Source organism: Pelodiscus sinensis, chromosome 23 (assembly GCF_049634645.1).
Source record: "Pelodiscus sinensis isolate JC-2024 chromosome 23, ASM4963464v1, whole genome shotgun sequence".
Classification (NCBI taxonomy): domain Eukaryota; kingdom Metazoa; phylum Chordata; order Testudines; family Trionychidae; genus Pelodiscus; species Pelodiscus sinensis.
The window spans coordinates 2,378,238-2,397,969 of NC_134733.1; the positions used below are offsets into that span (position 1 = coordinate 2,378,238).

Sequence of the window (19,732 nt, forward strand, 5' to 3'; positions counted from 1 at the left end):
CATGGACTTAAGAGAATGGATCCACTGAGCTTGAATCAAAAGATTACTTAGAAAGATATCCAGTGACTTTATGAACCTTAACACAATGTGCCAGGAAATAAAGTGAAACAATAGAGGAAAAAACATGAGCATAGTGTAGTCGTCTTCCTAAAAGTGTTGTGTGCCTACTGTAAAGAACAAGGTACCCATTCATGGAAGTGGAAAAGGACCAACAAGCTAAAGAATAGAAAATGATAAATGAATCGAAAAATAGAACACCATGTCCAAGGCAAGCTACCTTTGAAACCTCAGGAGCCAAAAAGCCTATGATTTAATGGGCATCACTGCAAAGTCACCAGAAAATTACCAGCCATTAGGGATTTAACTAGTTAACAGGTAAGCATTAACTGGTGGCTCATCCAGGCTGGAGCACCCTCCACCCACGGGATCCTGGTTAACTGATTAAACGGGATTATACATCCCTATCAGCTAGAGTATAGGGATGCAAATGGGTAACAGGTTAACCGGTAAGCAGTACTCTTAATGCACGATGTTTACCAAGTAATGGCTAACCAGTACCAGAGAGCAGCCTCCCACCTGCAGCTGGCTGCGGGTGGACGGCTAGTCCAGTCTTGCTCGATCCCTCCCCAGGCAGGAGGCACTCCCCCAGCTGCCTCTGCCTGTGGCAGGGGGGCCACTCCAGCCCGTTACCTCTGCCCCCTCCCTTAATCTGTTAACCAGTTAAACACTACTTTTAACTGATTAACCAATTAAATGGGTACAGAATCTGCCGGCTCTCTTGACACATTGCTAAAATGTATCTATCACTTGCCAGGAGAGAGGAAGCACTCATCACAGAGGCGCTAGGCAGGGAAAGGTGGCTTTGAGAAGTGGCAAAGCTCTCCTACAGAACAGAACACAGCACCAGCAGCTAGCATGAAGGAGTATGAAGCAGAAAGACTTACAGGAGCCCGGGGCAAAGCCAAAGCCCAACAAGAAGTGGCTGAAGCCGAAACCCAAAAGCTTCAGACCCGAGACCCTTGAGCAAGGGGTGTTAAATTGTGGCTATTCGAATAGTTGATGCATTTTGCACTGACTATTCGACTAGTCGATAGGAATAATCCTAGGGCTGTTGCAACACTTTAAAGGCGAAAGCGCCACAGTAGAGCCCAGGGTCAGCTGGGGACTCCCCACTGACTCGGGGCTCCATGTGGCACTGCCTCTCTGAAATGCCACGAGGAGCCTGACGCTTGGCTCCCGTGGCAGCATTTCAAAGTGGCAGTGCCACGTGGAGCCCAGGGTCTGGCCCCAGGCTCCACGCGGCGCTTCCGTTTTGAAGTACCCCCCCTTCGACCTCCCTTGCTGCCTCCTTCTGATAGAGACAGCGAAGGGGGGCGGGGGGGAAAGCGACTAGTTGATGAGCTTGTCAACTATCCGATAAGCATTTGCTTATCAGAGAGTCAACTAGTCCTTCACATCCCTACCTTGAGCTTTAGTTTTGGTTCCCATCACCCCACTCTTTTGGGTGATGAGACCTGGGATTTGTCTCCCTCCCCACCCACGCTGGCTGAGCTCAGACTTTGGTCTCCTCCTGGGATCACATAGTAATTTTTGTGAGCTGAAGTGGTGCAATGAAGTTTGAGAACCCTTGGTCCAGATAATACTTAGTCCTGCCATGAGACGAAGGCACTTGCCTAGATGACCTCTCAGAGTCGCTTCCAGCCTTACAATGCTATGACTCTAAGCTGAATCTACCCTGGGTTCTGCCCAGATCAGTCTACTCACTTGTCAGCAGTTCTTTGCCACTGCCTGAGTAGCGGACACTCAGGCACCCCTCCCCGTCTCGTTAGCACATTTAGGCTGTGTCTACACTGGCATGAATTTCCGGAAATGCTTAAAACGGAATACTATTCAGTTTTCAGTTTTTCCCGAAAAGGAGCGTCTACATTGGCAGGCTGCTTTTCCGGAAAAGCCCTTTTTCCGGAAAAGCGTCTGTGGCCAATGTAGACATGCTTTTCCGGAAAAGAGCCCCGAGCGCCATTTTCGTGATCGGGGCTTTTTTCCGGAAAAGACTACTGGGCTGTCTACACTGGTCCTTTTCCGGAACAGTGTTCCGGAATAAGGACTTATGCCTGAGCGGGAGCAGAATAGTTTTTCCGGAATAGCGGCTGATTTTGTACAGTAGAGCGTCGTTGCTTTTCCGGAAATTCAAGGACCAGTGTAGACAGCTCGCAGCTTATTCCGGAAAAGCGGCTGATTTTCCGGAATAAGTGGCCCAGTGTAGACACAGCCTTAGTGTCTCTGGAAAGACATTCATTGCTAGCTCTGTCTACTGGAGTAAAACCTAAGGGCAAACGAGTCTCAGACCAGATCTTCAGGCTCGCAGAGCCCGTGCTACAGAACTAAAAACAGCCCAAGGGTTTCGAAGTCCAAGCTTCAACACAAGCTGCAAACTGCAGAATGGGCTCCATAGACTCAGGCTTGGAGGGATTTTTCTGCAGTGTAGACGTACCCCTTCCAACCGAAGACTGGGTTACATTTAAACATTGGACCAACTTCACTTCATCTGTGTAAACTTTGCATGTTTAGTGCCATAGTTAGATTGACCAAAGGCAAGGTCAACATGGCATGGTCAACAGAATTCTTCCATCAATCTCAGAGATGGATTAATTACTTCGATAGAAAATCCTCTCTGTCAATTAGGGATGTCAATGGTTACCTGGCAAGCCTGATCCTTAATGGGTGAGGCTTACTGGTTCCTAACAACCAATAGGGGCTGGAGCACCTCCCCATCTGCTGCAGGCAGGGGCTGTTCCAGCAAGCTAGCCAGAGCTACTCCTGTCCATGGCAGCAGGGGTGATCCAGCCTGGACGTGGCGGGGGAAGGGAGGGCTCCCTGCATCCCCATGTAATCAATTAAAGGGGTAAACATAATGTTTAACCATTTAACCAATTAAACAGGATTTTACATCCCTATTGTCAACTTAGGAAGCATCTATGCCACAGTAATACAATGGCTCAGTACCTGCTGTAGTGTAGAGAGTAGCAAAGTAGATAGCAATACAAGCAGGCAAACCGAGACATACAATATTGATAGCAATCCAGAAGCTACCCAGACTTTCCACTGCTGCCAGAAGGATTTCAACAAGCGACTGATAAAATAACTAAAGGAGAGAAAACCCTTTGAATCCTGCCGCTGACACAATTACAGTCTTTAAGGTGCCACAGGGCTCTTTGTTGTTTTTACAGATACAGACTAACATGGCTACCTCTCTGCGACTTGGTGGGACAGTTAGTTTGGCAGGTTACTTCAAACAGAAACTGAAACTTGTAACTCTGGGAAATCTTTTTTTGCTAAACAAATATGTAATGTTCATTGTTAAACACAGAAGATGAATTCTTAGATTAATTTGTTTTGCTTTGTTTCTGTTTGAGGTAGCCAAGGCAATAGCATACAGATTTAGGTCAAGGCTCTTTTTAATTAAAGAAAACAAAAATTAAATAGATCACGTTACTTCAAAACTATGATCAAAATACTAAAATAAATGTTGTGATTCTCTAACAATAATTTCATTTTTCCCAGTTTCTCCACTGTCTAGTGGTCTACTTTCAGTGTCCTGTCCAAACTAGTTTTTTTGCAGGACATTGTCAGCCCTATCCAGTGGTCTTTTCTCTCTCCAGATCACACACCACGGAGTAGGGCTTTTCCTCTTTTATCTCATCCCTCCAGGCATGACACCTTGCACAGGCATAAATGGGTGAGGATGAAGAAGTGCACAGGCTCTCATTAATGCTCTGGAGTCACACATGGTTTAATTTTGTCATTTCCTATGTCAGTCCTTTACAATAATTAGCTGATACAGTTCCCAAAGAGAACACCACAAACAGAAGGCACGCAGCTAGCACTAGTCATGCCTAGAGTACAAACGAAAGTTCCCTCAGGGCACTGGACTACAGTTCCCAGCCAGCTTGGTTTCACACATGCTTCTCATGGACATTGTTCTGTCATGAGCATTGCCCTTCAAGCAACATGACACAAGTGTCTGTTTCCAAAAGGCTCACCCCAATCTCCCTGCTGTTTAGTTTAGTAGGGCTGTTGCTTTGTGTTTTCCATCTGAAAAACAGGCATACTTAGAGACAATCATGAAATTAAAGGCTTATGGCTGATGCCTACCAGTGGTCAAAAATGTTCAGTAACACAGACACACAGACCTGACTTGCTAGAATTTCTGGCAAACTTCAGGAAAGGATTTCCTACACCGAGCCCATAAAAAGGTCTGTCGAATACACCTACCTCTCTCTGAGACCCTTCTATTCCCCTGCACTCATCCAGTCTCGTCAGCACAGTCTTGGCGTCAGAAAGGGCATCTGAGAAAACACTTTCATACTGAAGTAGGAAATCCAGTGTACAGGTTTTGCTCTCGGTTTCTGCATGTAAGACGTGAGATGAGTTACTCATTTATTGAAAACATGTATGGAAAGTACAAGATGATGGACAATCATCAGTTTATAACTAACACTTTACACCTGATTTTTATCACCTCTGATGTAATAGGGGAAAAACTGACCCACAGATTTCTTTTATGGATACCATCCAGACTGCAGAGGAAAAGGGGAGCATTCATTTAAAGCACAATGAAAACTTTATTCCCTCCCATGGCAGACAGAAGTTAAAAGGGTAAGGCACTGAAAGCAGATTTCTGTGGTTACCTATTGCTCTGCAGATTGCTTTACCCACCTCCCTTCCTCTGCATCAAAAACTGATTATACTATACGTCAGATGCAAAAGTCTATGTATAGGCAGAACAGGCTTTGCTCTCAGCAGCTCAGGTGAGACAATAATAATACATCAGGAAGCAGACTTGGAATGCCCAAGAAGGGGTCTGTTTGGGTTCATAGGTCAAAAGGGCATCCACTGAATTCTTAGAAGGGATCCTTGCTTCAGGGTTATGTATTAGTATGGCAACTCATGCCAAACTAACCCCTCACTCTCACCCACATCAGGAACCCATTAAAAAGCTCAGCTGCAAATTGCTGGCAGACAGAGCTGTGACTAGCATCTCAAGTGCTCACCTGGATCACCAATTTCTCCTTTCTTCTCCTCAGGCTCAGCAGTCTCCCCTTCCTCATAGCTGTCCTGTCTGCCAGGGGAATGGCGGCCAGTTTGAGCATTTGAATCCTCCTTGAGGGATTTAGAATCCATTTGAATTTCCTCCTCCAGAACCTCTTCATGGTCAAACGTGTGGGTCACAGTCATTTCTTGCACTGAGGTGGAGGAGGTGACTGTGCTCACTTTAGGTTCTTGAGGATCAACAGAAGCTGAAGCCTGTTCAGGAAGTTTAGCATCTGTAGAATTTTCAGCAGGAGGCTTCTCAGACTGGAGTGGCTCGTTAGCATCAGCATTAGCGCTAGATGGATCTACTGTCTGGTTGGCACTGTCCCTCACTACCTGATCCTTAGTGGAGCAGCTGATGAGGTCACTGAGGAGGTTTTTGCAGCTAACAGCTACATCAAACATCTGTAGACTGTCCGCCACAGAGATAACCTTGGTAAAATTGTGTTTGCCAAGCGGTAGCTTGCCAGTGTACATCATTTCTAGCAGAAGAGCAAACTCGTCAGGAGCCATCACAGAAGTATCAATGGAGATGGTGTCTGTGCTATCCAGCAAGGACTTAAAGAGCAGACTGGCAGCAGCCAGCACAAGCTTGTGTGCTCTGAAATGCACAGTCCCAATGTAAATGGTGCAGTCACAGAACTGCTGCTCTTTGCAGAGCGTGTAAAGCTGCTGTAGAAACTGTCTACTGTAGTTGGGAAGCTCCATTGCTCCACTGGCTTCTTCCTCCTTCAGATGCCACACAGCTTTAATGAGAACCAACTACAGATAAAACAAAATATTTTGCTCAGCGAGGTGGAAAGAAACAGCTGGAAAAAACTGTTCTTGTTCAAAATTTTTATTAATTTTCTAAGGATCAATTCAGCAATTATAATAGGTGTTAAGGCATTTTAATAATGAGGCAAAAGAACAGACAACAAAAACAAAATAACATTTTCCATCACAGAAAGTGTTGTGACCTTTTAAAATCTGCTCTAAAATCATAACTGCTCCGTTTAAATATGGCAGAGAAATAGCACTAAGTGTGGAGAAGAGCGTTCTAGTGAAAATGGTTTTGGTTTTACTGGGTCATGCTGAACGTTCACACACAATGCCTTGCATGAGTTTGCTTGCTAAGTTCATAGGGTGCCCTTCGCCACACACAGCCTATGAACCTGGGTCCCATACAATCTGGTTTTGGGACTCAAGCAAGCCTGAAGGCATGTAGGGCTTTTGCTGGGACTCTCCATATAGGTGAATTTCACTTCTGAAAAGCACAGCAGCAGGACACATAGTGCAAAGTAGGGATGTAAAAGGTTAACTGGTTACCCGATAATTATTAGCCTTACTGGCATGCTTACCTGGTAACTGTTTAAGAAAGAGGGCCTAGCTAGCACACGGTAGTCCGGCCAGAAGAACCCCATTTCAGGCAGGCCCAGCAGGGCTGGAGCAGCCCACAGTGCAGTGGAGCCAGAGAAGCCTACCATCCAGGGGGCCAGAGCCCCGCCAGCATGTGGTGGGCTGGCCAGCAGGACCCCTGCTGCTGGGCCCATCAGTCCTCCACAGTTAACTGGTTAAATAATTCAAGTGATATAGTGTAACTGGTTAACTCTTTAAATGGGTATCTCCATACCTAGTGCAAGGGAGCAAAGAAATCACAGCCTTTCTAAGAAACAGGACTATGTAGCACTTTAAAGACTAACAAGGCCTTTGAAGCAGGATGCAGGTAATCAAGTCGTTGAGACAATGTCCTTTCTGGTTGAAATGGCAAGAAACTGTTTTTTCTTTGTGATCCTGTCTAATATCTGTTTTGTGGGCATTGATCCTTTGGCGAAGTATCTGAGACGTTTGTCCAATGTACATAGCAGACGGACACTTTTGGCACATGATAGCATAAATTATATTTCTGGATGCGCAGGAATATGTGTTTTTGATCTTATAACTCAAAGGATCAATGCCCACAAAACAGATATTAGACAGGATCACACAGAAAAAACAGTTTCTTGCCATTTCAACCAGAAAGGACATTGTCTCAACGACTTGATTACCTGCATCCTGCTTCAAAGGCCTTTTAAGACTACACTTGAAAGAGAATCCTCTGAACTGTCATTCATGCTTAAATTCCACACTTTACACTTAAGTTTGAATAAAGACTAATTACCTTACCCATTACAAAGATAGCTTCCCCAATTATCACCTCTAATATCATTAGCTCACAGACATTTACTCCCCTCCATCCCCCTTCTGTTCTGAAATTTGATTTGTCCTTTTCATATGTGTTCATTTTTTTAATTGTATCCTTTGGTATATATGGTTGTGACAATTTTCTTCCACTATTTGATCTGAGGAAGTGGGTCTGGCCCACAAAAGCTCATCACCTAATAAACCATCTTGTTAGTCTTTAAAAAGCTACATAGTTCACTTGTGTTTCAGCTACATCAGACTAACACGGCTACATTTCTATCACTAGCCTTTCTAAGGCATGTGGAGTCTAGTGTCAGCTACTGCCCTGTGGATAAGACAGGAAAGTAGAGCAGCGTTTCTAAAGCTTTAAAGACAAAAAATCTATGTTTTTAGGCTCCATACTGGTCCACAAATCTCCCACTGAAAAACCGTAGGCATCTAAACTTTCTCAACGCCGAAATTTCCCTATGTTTCTGCCTGAGAGCATATGCACTGCTACCTCATTCTAGGCACCCAGATACCTATCTTCCACATAAATTCCAGAGCGATCCATGTACTGGGGAAGACAGGTATTTGGTTATTATTTGGCTAAATAATTAAAACATCATTGAAGCAAGGGGACTAGACCCTGGGTCTCTCACCTCCAAGGTGGGTACCCTACCACTTGATTAAAAGTCATTCTCTCACTTGCTCACTAGCCCAATGACTCGTTAGTTACTAATACACAGTGGAACAGCTTCAATAGATGGACAAAGGGAGCCCCAGAGCAGAGTATCCTATAGCTTACCAGTTGATACTCTCCTGAGAGGTGGGAGCTCTCCATTCAAATCCTTTTTCCTCCTCTGGCACAGGGTGAATTGAACATGGAACCCTTCCCCCCATATCTCTGGTGAGTGCACTAATCACAAGGCTATGGTTGGCAGCACCTCCACTCCCACCCTGTTTTCTGTGGAGCAAATCAGGCATCTGAGGCTGTGTCTAGACTACATGCCTCTGTCATCAGAGGCATGTAGATTAGACACATAGGCAAAGTCAAATGAAGCTGCAATTTAAATGATCGCGGCTTCATTTACATTTACATGGTTGCCGCACTGAGCCGACAAACAGCTGATCAGCTGTTTGTCCACTCAGTGCGCTAGTCTGGACGCTCCCTTGCCGACATCAAAGCCCTTTGTCGGCAGCCCCGTTATTCCTCGTGGGATGAGGTTTACCGGGGCTGCCGACAAAGGGCTTTGATGTCAGCAGGGGAGCGTCCAGACTAGCGCGCTGAGCGGACAAACAGCTGATCAGCTGTTTGTCGGCTCAGCGCGGCAGCCATGTAAATTTAAATCGCGGCTTCATTTGCCTTTGCCAAAACAACAAATCTACATGGCTCCGTCGACGGAGCCATGTAGTTTAGACGTACCCTAACTGAGGCACTGGTGAGGCCACATCTGGAGTATTGCATCCAGTTCTGGGCCCCACACTATAAAGGATATGGATGCATTGGAGAGGGTCCAGCGCAGGGCAACCAAAATGATGAGGGGGCTGGAGCACATGACCTATGAGGAGAGGCTAAGGGATTTGGGCTTGTTTAGTCTGAAGAGGAGAGTGAGGAGGGATTTGATACCAGCCTTCAGCTACCTGAAAGGGGTTCCAAAGAGGCTGGAGAGAGGCTGTTCTCAGTAGTGGAAGATGGCAGAACGAGGAGCAACGGTCTCGTGTTGCAGTGGGGGAGATCTAGGTTGGATATTAGGAAAAACTATTTCACTAGGAGGGTGGAGAACACTAGTTCTGCCAAACAGGTGTCATTCATGTCATGCACTACAGTATAGCAGTACATATTAGACTCCTAATCATAGTAATGTTTGGATGCGGTGACAGAGCTCTCAATGATGCTTGTAGCTGTTTCCATCACCTCACACTGACTCAGACATTGTAGGCTTCAGAGTGACACACTGACAGTTATTTGCAGCTCTGCTGTAGCCATCTTGCTCTCAGGATAGGAGACAAGGTGGCTGAAGTAATATTTTTAATGGGACCAACTTCTGTTAGTGAGACACACAATCTTTTGCGCTACATAAGGCATATGTGTGGAGGAAGGGGATGGAGAGATGAATGCATTTTCAAAACGTGTCAAGGAATGTGAAGAGTACAGAATAGGGGCTCCTTTTCTTGAATACATATAAATCTGAATTCTGAACAGCTCAACCTTCTGTCTTGTTGGATCCAAGAGAGACTTGGTTTCTATTAGGGATGTAACAGCATAGTCAATTAACCAACAAGATTAATGGTTAATGCTATAGACTACACGCATTTCTCTCTGCAGCACTGCTGCTTAGCCAGTCGGTCCCCAGCCTGTAGCAGTGGTTGGGATTCTTCTGTCTTAAGTGCAGGATTCAGGAGCAGCATGGGACTGTAGGGTCTGTAAGGGAAGATGCAGGAATGGGCTGGAGGTAGAGATGAAAGGTTTGGGCAGGAGGGAGATCCAGGAACAGGGTGGAGGAGCGGGATCTGGGCAGAAGGGAGGGAACAGGAATGGGCTAGGAGTTCTGAAAGGGAGGATGCAGAGGTGGGGGAGTGAAGAGTCTGGAATGAAGAGAGGATGCAGGATCAGGGTGAGCGGGTGAGGTCTAGAAGGGAGGGAGTGCAGGGTCTGGACAGGAGGGAATAGGGGGTTGGTGCAGCTGGTGCAGCTCCTGGGAAGGAGGGAGGCAGGTGCCTTCAAACCCTCTGCAGTCTGTACCCCCTTTTCCCAGGTTACAACTCCCTCCCAGAGTCTGTTCCCCCTACTAGAGCCCTTCTCCCAGGCCAGAATCCTCTCCTGTACCCATACTCCTTGCCTGATCCTACACCCCAATCCCCTGACCCAGGTCACAACCCCCTCCTTAACCCAAACTCCCTCTCAGATCTTACACCATCTCTTGCACTCCAATCCCTTGCCCCATGTGCCCTTTTGTGCCCAACCTCCATCCTAGACCCCACACCTCCATGGAAAATTGTAGCCCTTGACCACTTTCCAAAATCTTGGAGATACCCCCCTCCCCCCCACACACCAAAAATTATTGCCCACCCTTGTGCTAAACTCAGGTCAGGAAAAAGATCAGCTCTGGTCTGAGAAGAACTTTACCTGAAATATTAATTAGAGTGAGAATTTACCATTTGTTACATTTTCTCTTAGGGCACGTCTACACAGAAGGATAAAACTTGAATTAAGCTACTCAAATTCAGCTACGTCATTGCGTAGTGAAGTCAAAATAGCTTACTTCGGCTTTTGGTGTGGTCTACACAACAGGAAGTCAAAGGAAGAGCACTCTTCCTTCGACTTCCCTTACTCCTTGCAAAATGAGAGTTACAGGAGACAAAGTAAAAAGTCCTCCAGCTCACCATTATTTCAAAATAATGGCTTATCGTGTGGACGTGCACTATGTTATTTCAGAATAACATCAGTCATTCCAAAATAATGCTGCTGTGTAGACGTACCTTTAGGCTATGTCTAGACTGGCATGATTTTCCGCAAATGCTTTTAACGGAAAAGGTTTTCTGTTAAAAGCATTTACGGAAAAGAGCGTCTAAATTGGCACGGGCGCTTTTCCGCAAAAGCACTTTTTGCGGAAAAGCATCCGTGCCAATCTAGACACGGTTTTGCGCAAGAAAGCCCCGATCGTCATTTTCGCCATCGGGACTTTTTTGCGCAAGAGTTTTTAGCTGTCTAAACTGGCCCTCTTGCGCAAAAACATTTCAGGAAAAGGGCTTTTGCCTGAACGGGAATGTCAAAGCATTTGCGCAAGAAGCATTGATTTCAGACAGTAGAATGTCAGTGCTTTTGCGCAAAATCAAGTGGGCAGTGTAGATAGCTGGCAAGTTTTTGTGCAAAAGCGGCTGCTTTTGTGGAAAAACTTGCCAGTCTAGACGCAGCCTTTAGTGTATTAGGCTTACCTGGCTTGTTTTATTTTATCTTAGCTTAGTAACTTTCTTTGGTCTGTCTGTCACCACTTGCAAACACTTTTTATATTTAATAAATTACTTTTGTTCATTATTAAACCCAGTGTAAATAACTTATCTGGAGGAGGGGACAACAGCTGTGCATGGTCTCTTTCATTGGACACAAACTTGATGCACTTTCTCTGTGTAAAACTTTTATACAGAATAAGACTGTTTTATCTGGGGTTTTGGTCCCATTGGGACTGTGAACCTGGATGAACCAGGTGGCCGTCAGACAACAGGTTAGCAGCAGGGCCAGGAGCTGCCAGCCCTGTTAAGTGAATTCTAAGCCTCCACCCCAGACAACTCTGGGAGGAGGCTAACCCCCGGCACTCTCTCCTCTGCTCCAGGTCCCTTCTATTGGCCAGGAGTCAGGGGGCAAGGATCTCAGGCCAAGCAAAGCTCCCGGTAGGGTAACTCTAAACTCCACTCCTTCCTCCTGAGGCACTGCCCCTTCCACCTGAGGCCACACCCCTTCCTGGTCAGCCTGCAACCACTTCCAAAATTTGTGAAGTGGCCCCCCCCTTCAAAAATTATTGCCCACCCCTGATCTAGTCTGACATCCTGTACATCACAGGTCATTATATTTCACTCAGCTACCTTTGGATTGAGCCCAGTAACTTGTGTTTGGACAACGAATATCTTCCAGAGAGCCATCTAGTCTTGATTTAAGAACTTCAAGAGACAGAGAATCTCTCTCTACTCTTGGTAGTTTGTTCCAATGGTTAATTACATTCACTGTTACTATCCGTGTCATATCTAATTTGAATTTGTCTGGCTTCAGCTTCCAGACATTTTATGGATGACTTTTGGGAAAGCTGGCTTAATGCCTCGTCTGTACTGGGAATATCTTTCAGGTCATCATTATTACTTGTTATTTATCTATTAAGAACTGACAGCATTGTGCCCACTTGAGAGGAAAAGGCAATTTGTTGCTTTTTCAGCCTGAATTGTTGAGGCCCCTTCTGAGCCAAACTCAAGGACTTGAGCGATCACTATGTTAGGGATTTCAAACCCTGTGTACAGCACAGCTTAGCTATGTAGTTGTTGGTTCCTCTGGGGAACCAGAGACATCTGAACACTGTTCTGCTTCTGATCAGAAAACTGCCTTTGTTCATTTTCAATGCTACTCCGTTGCAATTTCAACAAAATAAGAGACAGCATGAGGGAATCTCCTGGCAAGAAGGCCAAGATACCTGCTGCACTGAATCAGACCCCAATTAGGCTTTCTTCATGGATCGAGAGAGGAAGCACCATATGAGGACAAGTAAGTCACTTCATACCGTCTCATGCAGGGAGTTTCCTGCATTGGAGGGAAACTGAGGACCATTTTCATCAATTCCAAGGCCAGAAGGGCAACTACAATCATCTAGTCTGACATCCTGCATAACAGAGCAAACAATCCCTCCAAGCCCTGCTCCCCTGGTACCCAGTCTCCCTGCTGAGCCCCATCCCCTCCAACCCAGAATATCTCCTTCTGAGCCCAATCACTTTCACCTGAACCCCTGCAGAGTCCCATTGCCCCTCTACCCAGAATCCCTCACCAAGCCTTTCTTCATCCAGAACCCCCCCCCCCCGGAACCTCCTGCACCCTGATTTCCCCACACAGAACCTTCTCACCCTACACCTAGATCCCTGCACAAGACTTTCTATATTTGGATCTTGGTGCAGAGGAATAGGGACCCAAGGTGTTTCTGGACAGACTCAACCCTTGTACTATGTTAGGTTGTGGTGTAGGCTCACTGCTGAGGCCCTGTCCCATTATGCCAGGGGTGGGGAACCTTTTTTGGGTCAGGGGGTGACTGACCCCCAGAAAAATTAGTTGGGGGCCGCACACAATTGGCCTCCATCTATAAAGGAAAAAGACACTCCCCACATTCTCCTCCCACACCAAAGCCTAGAGAGGCCCAGCCTAATAGACTTTGTGTGCCCCAGCCCCGCAGTGGGAGGGCTGGACCATCAGCACGGGTTCTCTAAAGCTGGGGGGGGAGGCCCTGGGCTTCGGGGCCAGATTCAACCCAGCTGGGGGCTGCATCTAGCCCATGGGCCTGAGGTTCCCCACCCTTGCACTACAGGATGGGGGACTGCAGCATGATCTCCCACCTCCACCTAGTCAGTGGCCTCCACATTTATTTATTGACAAAATCTGCAGAATTTTGCAGATTTTAAAAATATTATGCACAGAATAGGGATGTAAGCAACTAGTTGTCTATCCGATTAGCTAGTTGACTATTCCCTCGACTAGTTGCTTCCTCCCCTTGCTGCCTCTCAGAGGCAGCAAGGGAAGGGAGCAGAAGCTAGACCAGGAGCTAACCCCACTGTGGTGCCCCACTTATCGACTAATCAGCTAGTTAATGGAAAATCCATTGACTAGTCAATTAGTTGATTAATCTAAATTTAACATCTCTAGCACAGAATTTAATTTTTAGGCACAGAATTCCCTCTGGAGTACCTGGAGGTACTCTCATGTCATAAAGGAGTGTCAGAGTGCCAATCCCATTGCACTCATGAAGAGCTCATGTTCTTGGCACTGCCATAACTAACTAATATAAGATTCTGACCAACACCTCCATTGATACCAATAAAAAAAGCCAAAACCTGCTTTAAAAATGACATTTAAATTATGAAAACTAAAGTGACTAACTTTAAAACATAGAAAATGATGGAAAAGCTTTTCTTTGGGATTTCAAGTGTCTTTATCTGTCTACCCTTTAAAAAACACGAAATACCACTGTATTACCAAGTAATTAATAAACAACTACTTTTTTAAACAACCTATAGATCCACAGTCTTGTGCTCCCCCTGATGACAGAACTTTGGTAACAATGTGCAAAAAAAAAAATACTGCTTAATAAGGAACTAAACAAGGGAATGTTGTTGAATGCTGTGGCTATATCTACATTACAGAGTTTTTGCACAAAAATAGTTGTTTTTGCACAAAAACCCATGGAGCATCCACACCTCAAGCGTGTTTTTACGCAAGAAAATCTACAGTCAATAGTCAGAACAGATGGCTTTTTGTGGTGTAGGTATACCTCCTTTTACGAGGCATAACTCCTTTTTGCACAAGAGTTCTTGCGCAAAAAGGTGTGAGTGGACGATCAACAGGGGTTTCTTGCACAAAAAGAGCCTATCACAAAAAGCACAGGTGCTCTGATGGCCATTCTGTGAATGGCCATCAGAACTTTCTTGTGCAAGAGTGTCCATGCAGTGTGGACACTCTCTTGCACAAAAGCACATGGCTTTTGCAATGCGCTTTTGAGGTATGGACGCACTTTTGTGCAAGAAGTTTTTGCAGCCTTCCACAAAAAGCTTCTTGAGCAAAAACCCACCGTGTTAGGGGAAAGTATTTTATATCCAAGCTTCTAGGAAATTACAAAGTTTGAAAAATATACAAAATAAAAAAGTCCTGATTAGCAAAGAGAATAATCCAGCCTGCCAGCCATAAATAAAAGTCACTTCTATCTGACAGCCCCGCATCATGAAATACCCTGTTACCATTGACACTACTTGGGTCCGTCTTGTTTTCACTTTGCTTTTTTGCTTACAGTAGCTAAACCCTGAACTAGTCATTTGGGCAAACTTCCTGCTCTCTCCTAAGATGTGAGAGGTGAGCTTGCCTTGTCAGTGCCTATGCTGCACCTGCTCGTTTCATGATTTTAAAAGTTCTTGTCTAAACCAATAAACACAAGTGAATAGAGAGCCACTGTTTGTTCCTTCACACTCTTTCACTGTGCTGTCCCTTGTGCATTGCAGCAGACTCTGAAAAGTGATCGAGCCTCCATATCAAGTGCTGTGTAAATGTGAGAGTTAAGGACACAGTGACAGTATTAACTCAGAATTTAAATACTTTTTTGTGTGTGTTACCAGTTTCCTGTGATCTTGTTATCAAGATGATGACCTCAGAAAAGGGGTTACTGGAAAGCCAGAACACCACATACATCAATCACTTTTCTTTCCTCTCCCACCAAAAGTGACAGTCTTTTGAAGAGTTGAAAGAAGCAGAGGGGTCATTACCTTCTTCTTGGGTGACCCAAGTGCTGGAGCGGTGCTCCCAGAGGAGAATGTAAAACTCAGTATGATGAGCCAGAGCATACCAATTTGTTTTCCAATCTATTTTATTTCAGTTCAAAGCATCAGTGCAGACAGAGAGAGGAAAACAAGCAACACTTTGACTACACTCCTCAATCTCTAAAGGCGGCAGAATATAGCCAAAGCATTGCTTGTTTTCCTAAGCTATCTGTCTGCACTGATGCTCTGAATGGAAATAAAATAGATTGAAAAAGAAATTGGTATGTCCCAGTTTTTCACAGTGAGTTTTCTATTATTCTTTGAAGCAAGGGTTGCCACCTATCCTATTTGGAACAGTGTAGCTCTAATCAAAATACAAAATCACAATCATGAAAGTCGTGTTGAAACTTAAAAAAGAATATAAAAAATTGCTTCGAAATTCTGTTCCTAACATGACTCATTGTGCCCAACAATATTGAGAGACTGAGATTTTACAGGTTTTCAATGACATCTGCAGTACACATAGAATATCAGTTGCACATTTAAATTTCTGTTCATCATGCATATGTACATAAGACATACTAATTCCACATTGTAATTCTCTGTGGTGTTAACACAGTTTTGACCAGCTACTTTGTGCCAGTCTGCTTTCAATAAAGCATAGAACAACAATCTTCTAGTAACACTGATATCAGATAAGATATCTAGCAGTCCATCATGAATAGTGATCCTCCCTGAAAGTATTCTCAAGGAAAACCTTGTGGAAGGATGCTGTGTATGAGTGATCAACTCAAAATGGTGCCTATTTTCCTCAAATTTATTTGTAAAGTCCATATAACTTCCCTATTCCAAAACAAATCCCGTAGTACAGGTCTATAAAAGCAATGCCAGCTGCTCTTCTCTCATAAGCAACTTCACAGCAACCAGCGTATGCAGCTAATAGGAAGAGGGGAAGGAGCAGTTGGATCAGTATGTGAGACTCCCTGATTTCCACAAGAGAAGCATTTTAGCCTCACAGGCACACACAGCACTTAAAGCAGGTTTACTTCTCAGTGTTTGCAATGTAGATATCTCCTAGGCTACGTCTAGACAGGCATGATTTTCCAGAAATGCTTTTAACGGAAAACTTTTCCGTTAAAAGCATTTTCGGGAAAGAGCGTCTAGATTGGCACGGACGCTTTTCCGCAAAAGCACTTTTTGCGGAAAAGAGTCCCTGGCCAATCTAGACACGCTTTTGCGCAAAAAAGCCCCGATCGCCATTTTCGCAATTGGGGCTTTTTTGTGGAAAACAAATCTCAGCTGTCTACACTGGCCCTTTTGCGCAAAAGGGACTTTTGCCCGAACGGGAGCAGCATAGTATTTCCGCAAAAAGCTCTGATTTCTTACAGTAGGAAGTCAGTGCTTTTGCGGAAATTCAAGCAGCCAGTGTAGACAGCTGGCAAGTTTTTGCAGAAAAGCGGCTGATTTTCCGGAAAAACTGGCCAGTCTAGACACAGCCCTAAGGTTTTAAATCCTAAAATCTCTCTCTTTGGGTACTGATATGTTATGGCTGTCAAACATTCATTAATTAACCCTCACAACTCCCCTCTGTAACTGGGAATTACTACTATTTCCACTTTTCAGTTAGGGAACTGGGACACAGAGTAATAAGAGCCAAATTTTCAAAAATGCAATCCCTCCCTCCCCTGCCCTCGATGCCTCTGTATCAGAGGCAGCAAGGGCGGGGGGAGCAGGAGCCAATGCTGAAGGGAGCTGGCTTAAAAGCCAGTTTTCCCCAGCATCATCTCTGCAGTGCTGCTCGACTCCCCCGCCCCATGCTGCTGCCTCTATCAGAGGCAGCATAGCCAGAATCCAGAGGAGGTTGCTCTGGCAGCAGCCCGTCCACTGGGGGTCCCAGATGCAGCAGCCCCTGTCTGGGGGGGCTCCAACTACCCACTGACCCTCTGTGGACAGGGGCTGTTGCTAGCCATGCAGGCAGCCTGGCTCAGTCCCAGCTCAAGCCAGGACCAAATCCTGCTCTGGCTCTGCAATTTGAAAGGTGGTAGGAGCCAGGCAGCCTACCCCCTGGCTCCTATTGTATTTTAAATTGCAGAGCCATAGCAAGGTTTGGCCAGGACCCAGGGTGAGCTGGGACTGAGCTGGCTGCCTTCCCCTACTGACTAATCAAGTAGTTGATAAAAATTCTATCAACTATTCGATTTGTAAAACAACCTCATTTTAACATATCTAGTGTCAACTGGCCACGTGACCCCTCCCCCAACATAGGGAAGGACTGGGCCAACTCCCATCTGACCAGGCCTAGCCTCTGCCTCTCTTCTTTGCCCTCCCCCTTGTTCTGCTCCCCAGCATGTGCCCCCACAGCAATGCCGTCTGCAGACCTAGTGGGGCCAGGAATTCGCCTCCCTCCCCCACTCACCAGCAGCAGTGGGAAAGCAATGTGGCCCCAGCTTTCTCTGCTCCCCCGGCCACATCTCTCTGATTCCCCTCGGTGAAGCCAACACGGTGCTGGGAGAGAAGACCAAGGTAAGGCCACATAGGCCTGCCCCCCCGTCAGTGAATGCAGGGGTGGGGCAGGGGAGCGCCAGTCTCCTTCCACACCCAGACTGTGGCTCTGACAACTGGTGGCAGCCCCGCCCTTCCAAACCAGTGTTTTGGGAGCACGTGCCCCGGATTAAGCCCACGGGCTGCCTTAAGCGAAGCCCAGGCTTCTCCGCGCCAGGACATGGGGGTAACAACAGGGACTGGGGATGAGCCAGGGCCCTGACCGCACGGGGCGGCTGCTTCGGGACACCCACCTACCCGCCCGCTGCGGGGGGGGGGGGCGCGAGGAGCACACGTGCACGCGCCACTCCTCTGTGCGGCGGGTGGGGGCGCGGCCGGGCGCGTGGCCGCCCCTCCCGGAGCGCTTGCAGGCGGGGGTCGCGCGCTCGCCACGGGCCCGCGGGTTCGAGGCCGCCCGGGGCCCGGCTCCATGGCGAGGCCGCGGCTGCGCGGAGAAGCCGAGGCGGCGGGCCCCGCCTTGTGGCCCCTGCGGGGCAGCCCCCGCGGGCTCGCCCGGCACCGGGCCCTGCTGACGGGAGCGCGGCCCCGCGCGAGCGCCTCAGGCCAGTGGGAGCCGGGAATCCCCCCTTTCCCGCCCAGCGCCTGTGGCCGTTGCCGCTGCCGCGCGGCCCGGCCGTTGCCATGGTTACCTTTATTGGGAGGGGCGCGGCGGTAGCAGGAACAATAAAGCTTCAACAACACTCGCCCCCCCCCTCCCCGCGGGGCCGAGCCTGGCGTGCGCGCCGCCATCTTGAAGCTACAGCGGCCCTGCGTCACGTGGCGATGGGGGGGCTGGAGAGGCCTATGGCAGAGGCCGCTGGAGTGTGCCCCCGGCCCCTCCCAGAACACGTGATCCAGGAATGGCTGGGCGGAGGCTTAAGTCACGTGGCGAGCAAGCTTCCCACGCTCGCCTGGGGGTTGGGCGGGGTGCGGGGTTCCCGGGCTAGACTCGCAGGGGCAGCGCCCTGGGCTGAGAGCAGCCCCTAGCTCTCGGGAGGGGGCCCGGAGAGGCTGGGCTCAGTGGTGGCGGGAGGAGCAATGGGCTCAATTTAGGGGGGGTCTAGGTTGGAGATTAGGAGAAACGATTTCCCTGGGGGGGGGACACTGGGCTGGTTCCCTGGGGAGGGGTGGAATCTCCATCCCTAGGGTGTGTAAATCCCTGGCTGGGGCGGTTGAGTTGGGTTGGCCCTGCCTTGGTCGGGGGCTGGACCCAATGACTCCAGAGGTCTCTGCCGGCCTTGGGATTTATGATCCCAGTCTGTCAGAGGTTAGCATTGAACCCTGGGGAGCAGATGGTGCCGCACCTACCTACTAGGGATGTAGGAGAGGAGTCGCGTACTTGTACCCAATACACTTAGGCTGCGTCTAGACTGGCATGATTTTGCACAAATACTTTGAATGGAAAAGTTTTTCCGTTAAAAGTATTTGCGCAAGAGAGCATCTATACTGGCCTGTGCCTTTGCGCAAAAGATTTGCTTTTGCACAAAAGCATCCGTGCCAGTGTAGATGCTCTCTTGCGCAAGAAAGCTCTGAGGGCCATTTTAGCCATCGGGCTTTCTTGTGCAAGTAATTAACTTGGCTGTCTACACTGGCCTCTTGCACAAGAGGGCTTGTCCCTGAGCAGTTCCCTGCTGGCTGCTCTCAGGTGACAGCCCCCATTCTTTGGGTGTGTCCTTGGCCCATTGAGAGCCATTGTTCCACAGGCTCGGCCCTGCCCAATGCTTAACCACATGCGGGGAAATCTTCAGTGTCCATACAAGTACATGCTAATAATTGCACTCACAAACATTATACAAACACATGAACAGCGTACATAGGATTAGCAGATAATAAGCTTCTATTCAATACCTCAGATGGCCCTCTTCTATACCCTTTTTGGGGCCAACACCCCCACCTATGGGTGCATCAGTGATCTGGCTGCTCCCCTCAAGATCCAGCAACGTGACACCCGGCCTTGTGATTC

The 19,732-nt window shown here is 47.3% G+C and overlaps 1 protein-coding gene across 7 annotated transcripts in view; it reads right to left on the bottom strand.

Moving 5' to 3' along the window:
• The window catches only part of ZBTB40 (zinc finger and BTB domain containing 40), a 93,743-nt gene extending 75,191 nt beyond the window's left edge, over window positions 1-18,552 (bottom strand). For 2 of the 7 annotated variants that reach the window (XR_012897351.1, XM_075906662.1), the window contains exons 1-4: window positions 18,420-18,548; window positions 17,645-17,733; window positions 5,052-5,853; window positions 4,273-4,406 (exon numbers count right to left, since the gene is read on the bottom strand). Coding sequence is in view for 6 of the 7 variants with exons in the window: in XM_075906662.1 (XP_075762777.1) it covers window positions 4,273-4,406; window positions 5,052-5,853; window positions 17,645-17,733; window positions 18,420-18,519 (1,125 nt within the window). In the remaining variant the exon portion in view is untranslated. Of the gene's footprint in view, window positions 1-4,272; window positions 4,407-5,051; window positions 5,854-8,041; window positions 8,296-17,644; window positions 17,734-18,419 lie in introns of those variants that run through there. The other 5 variants (XM_075906663.1, XM_075906658.1, XM_075906659.1 and 2 more) reach the window with 4 other exon arrangements.
• Window positions 18,553-19,732: the final 1,180 nt, after the last annotated feature.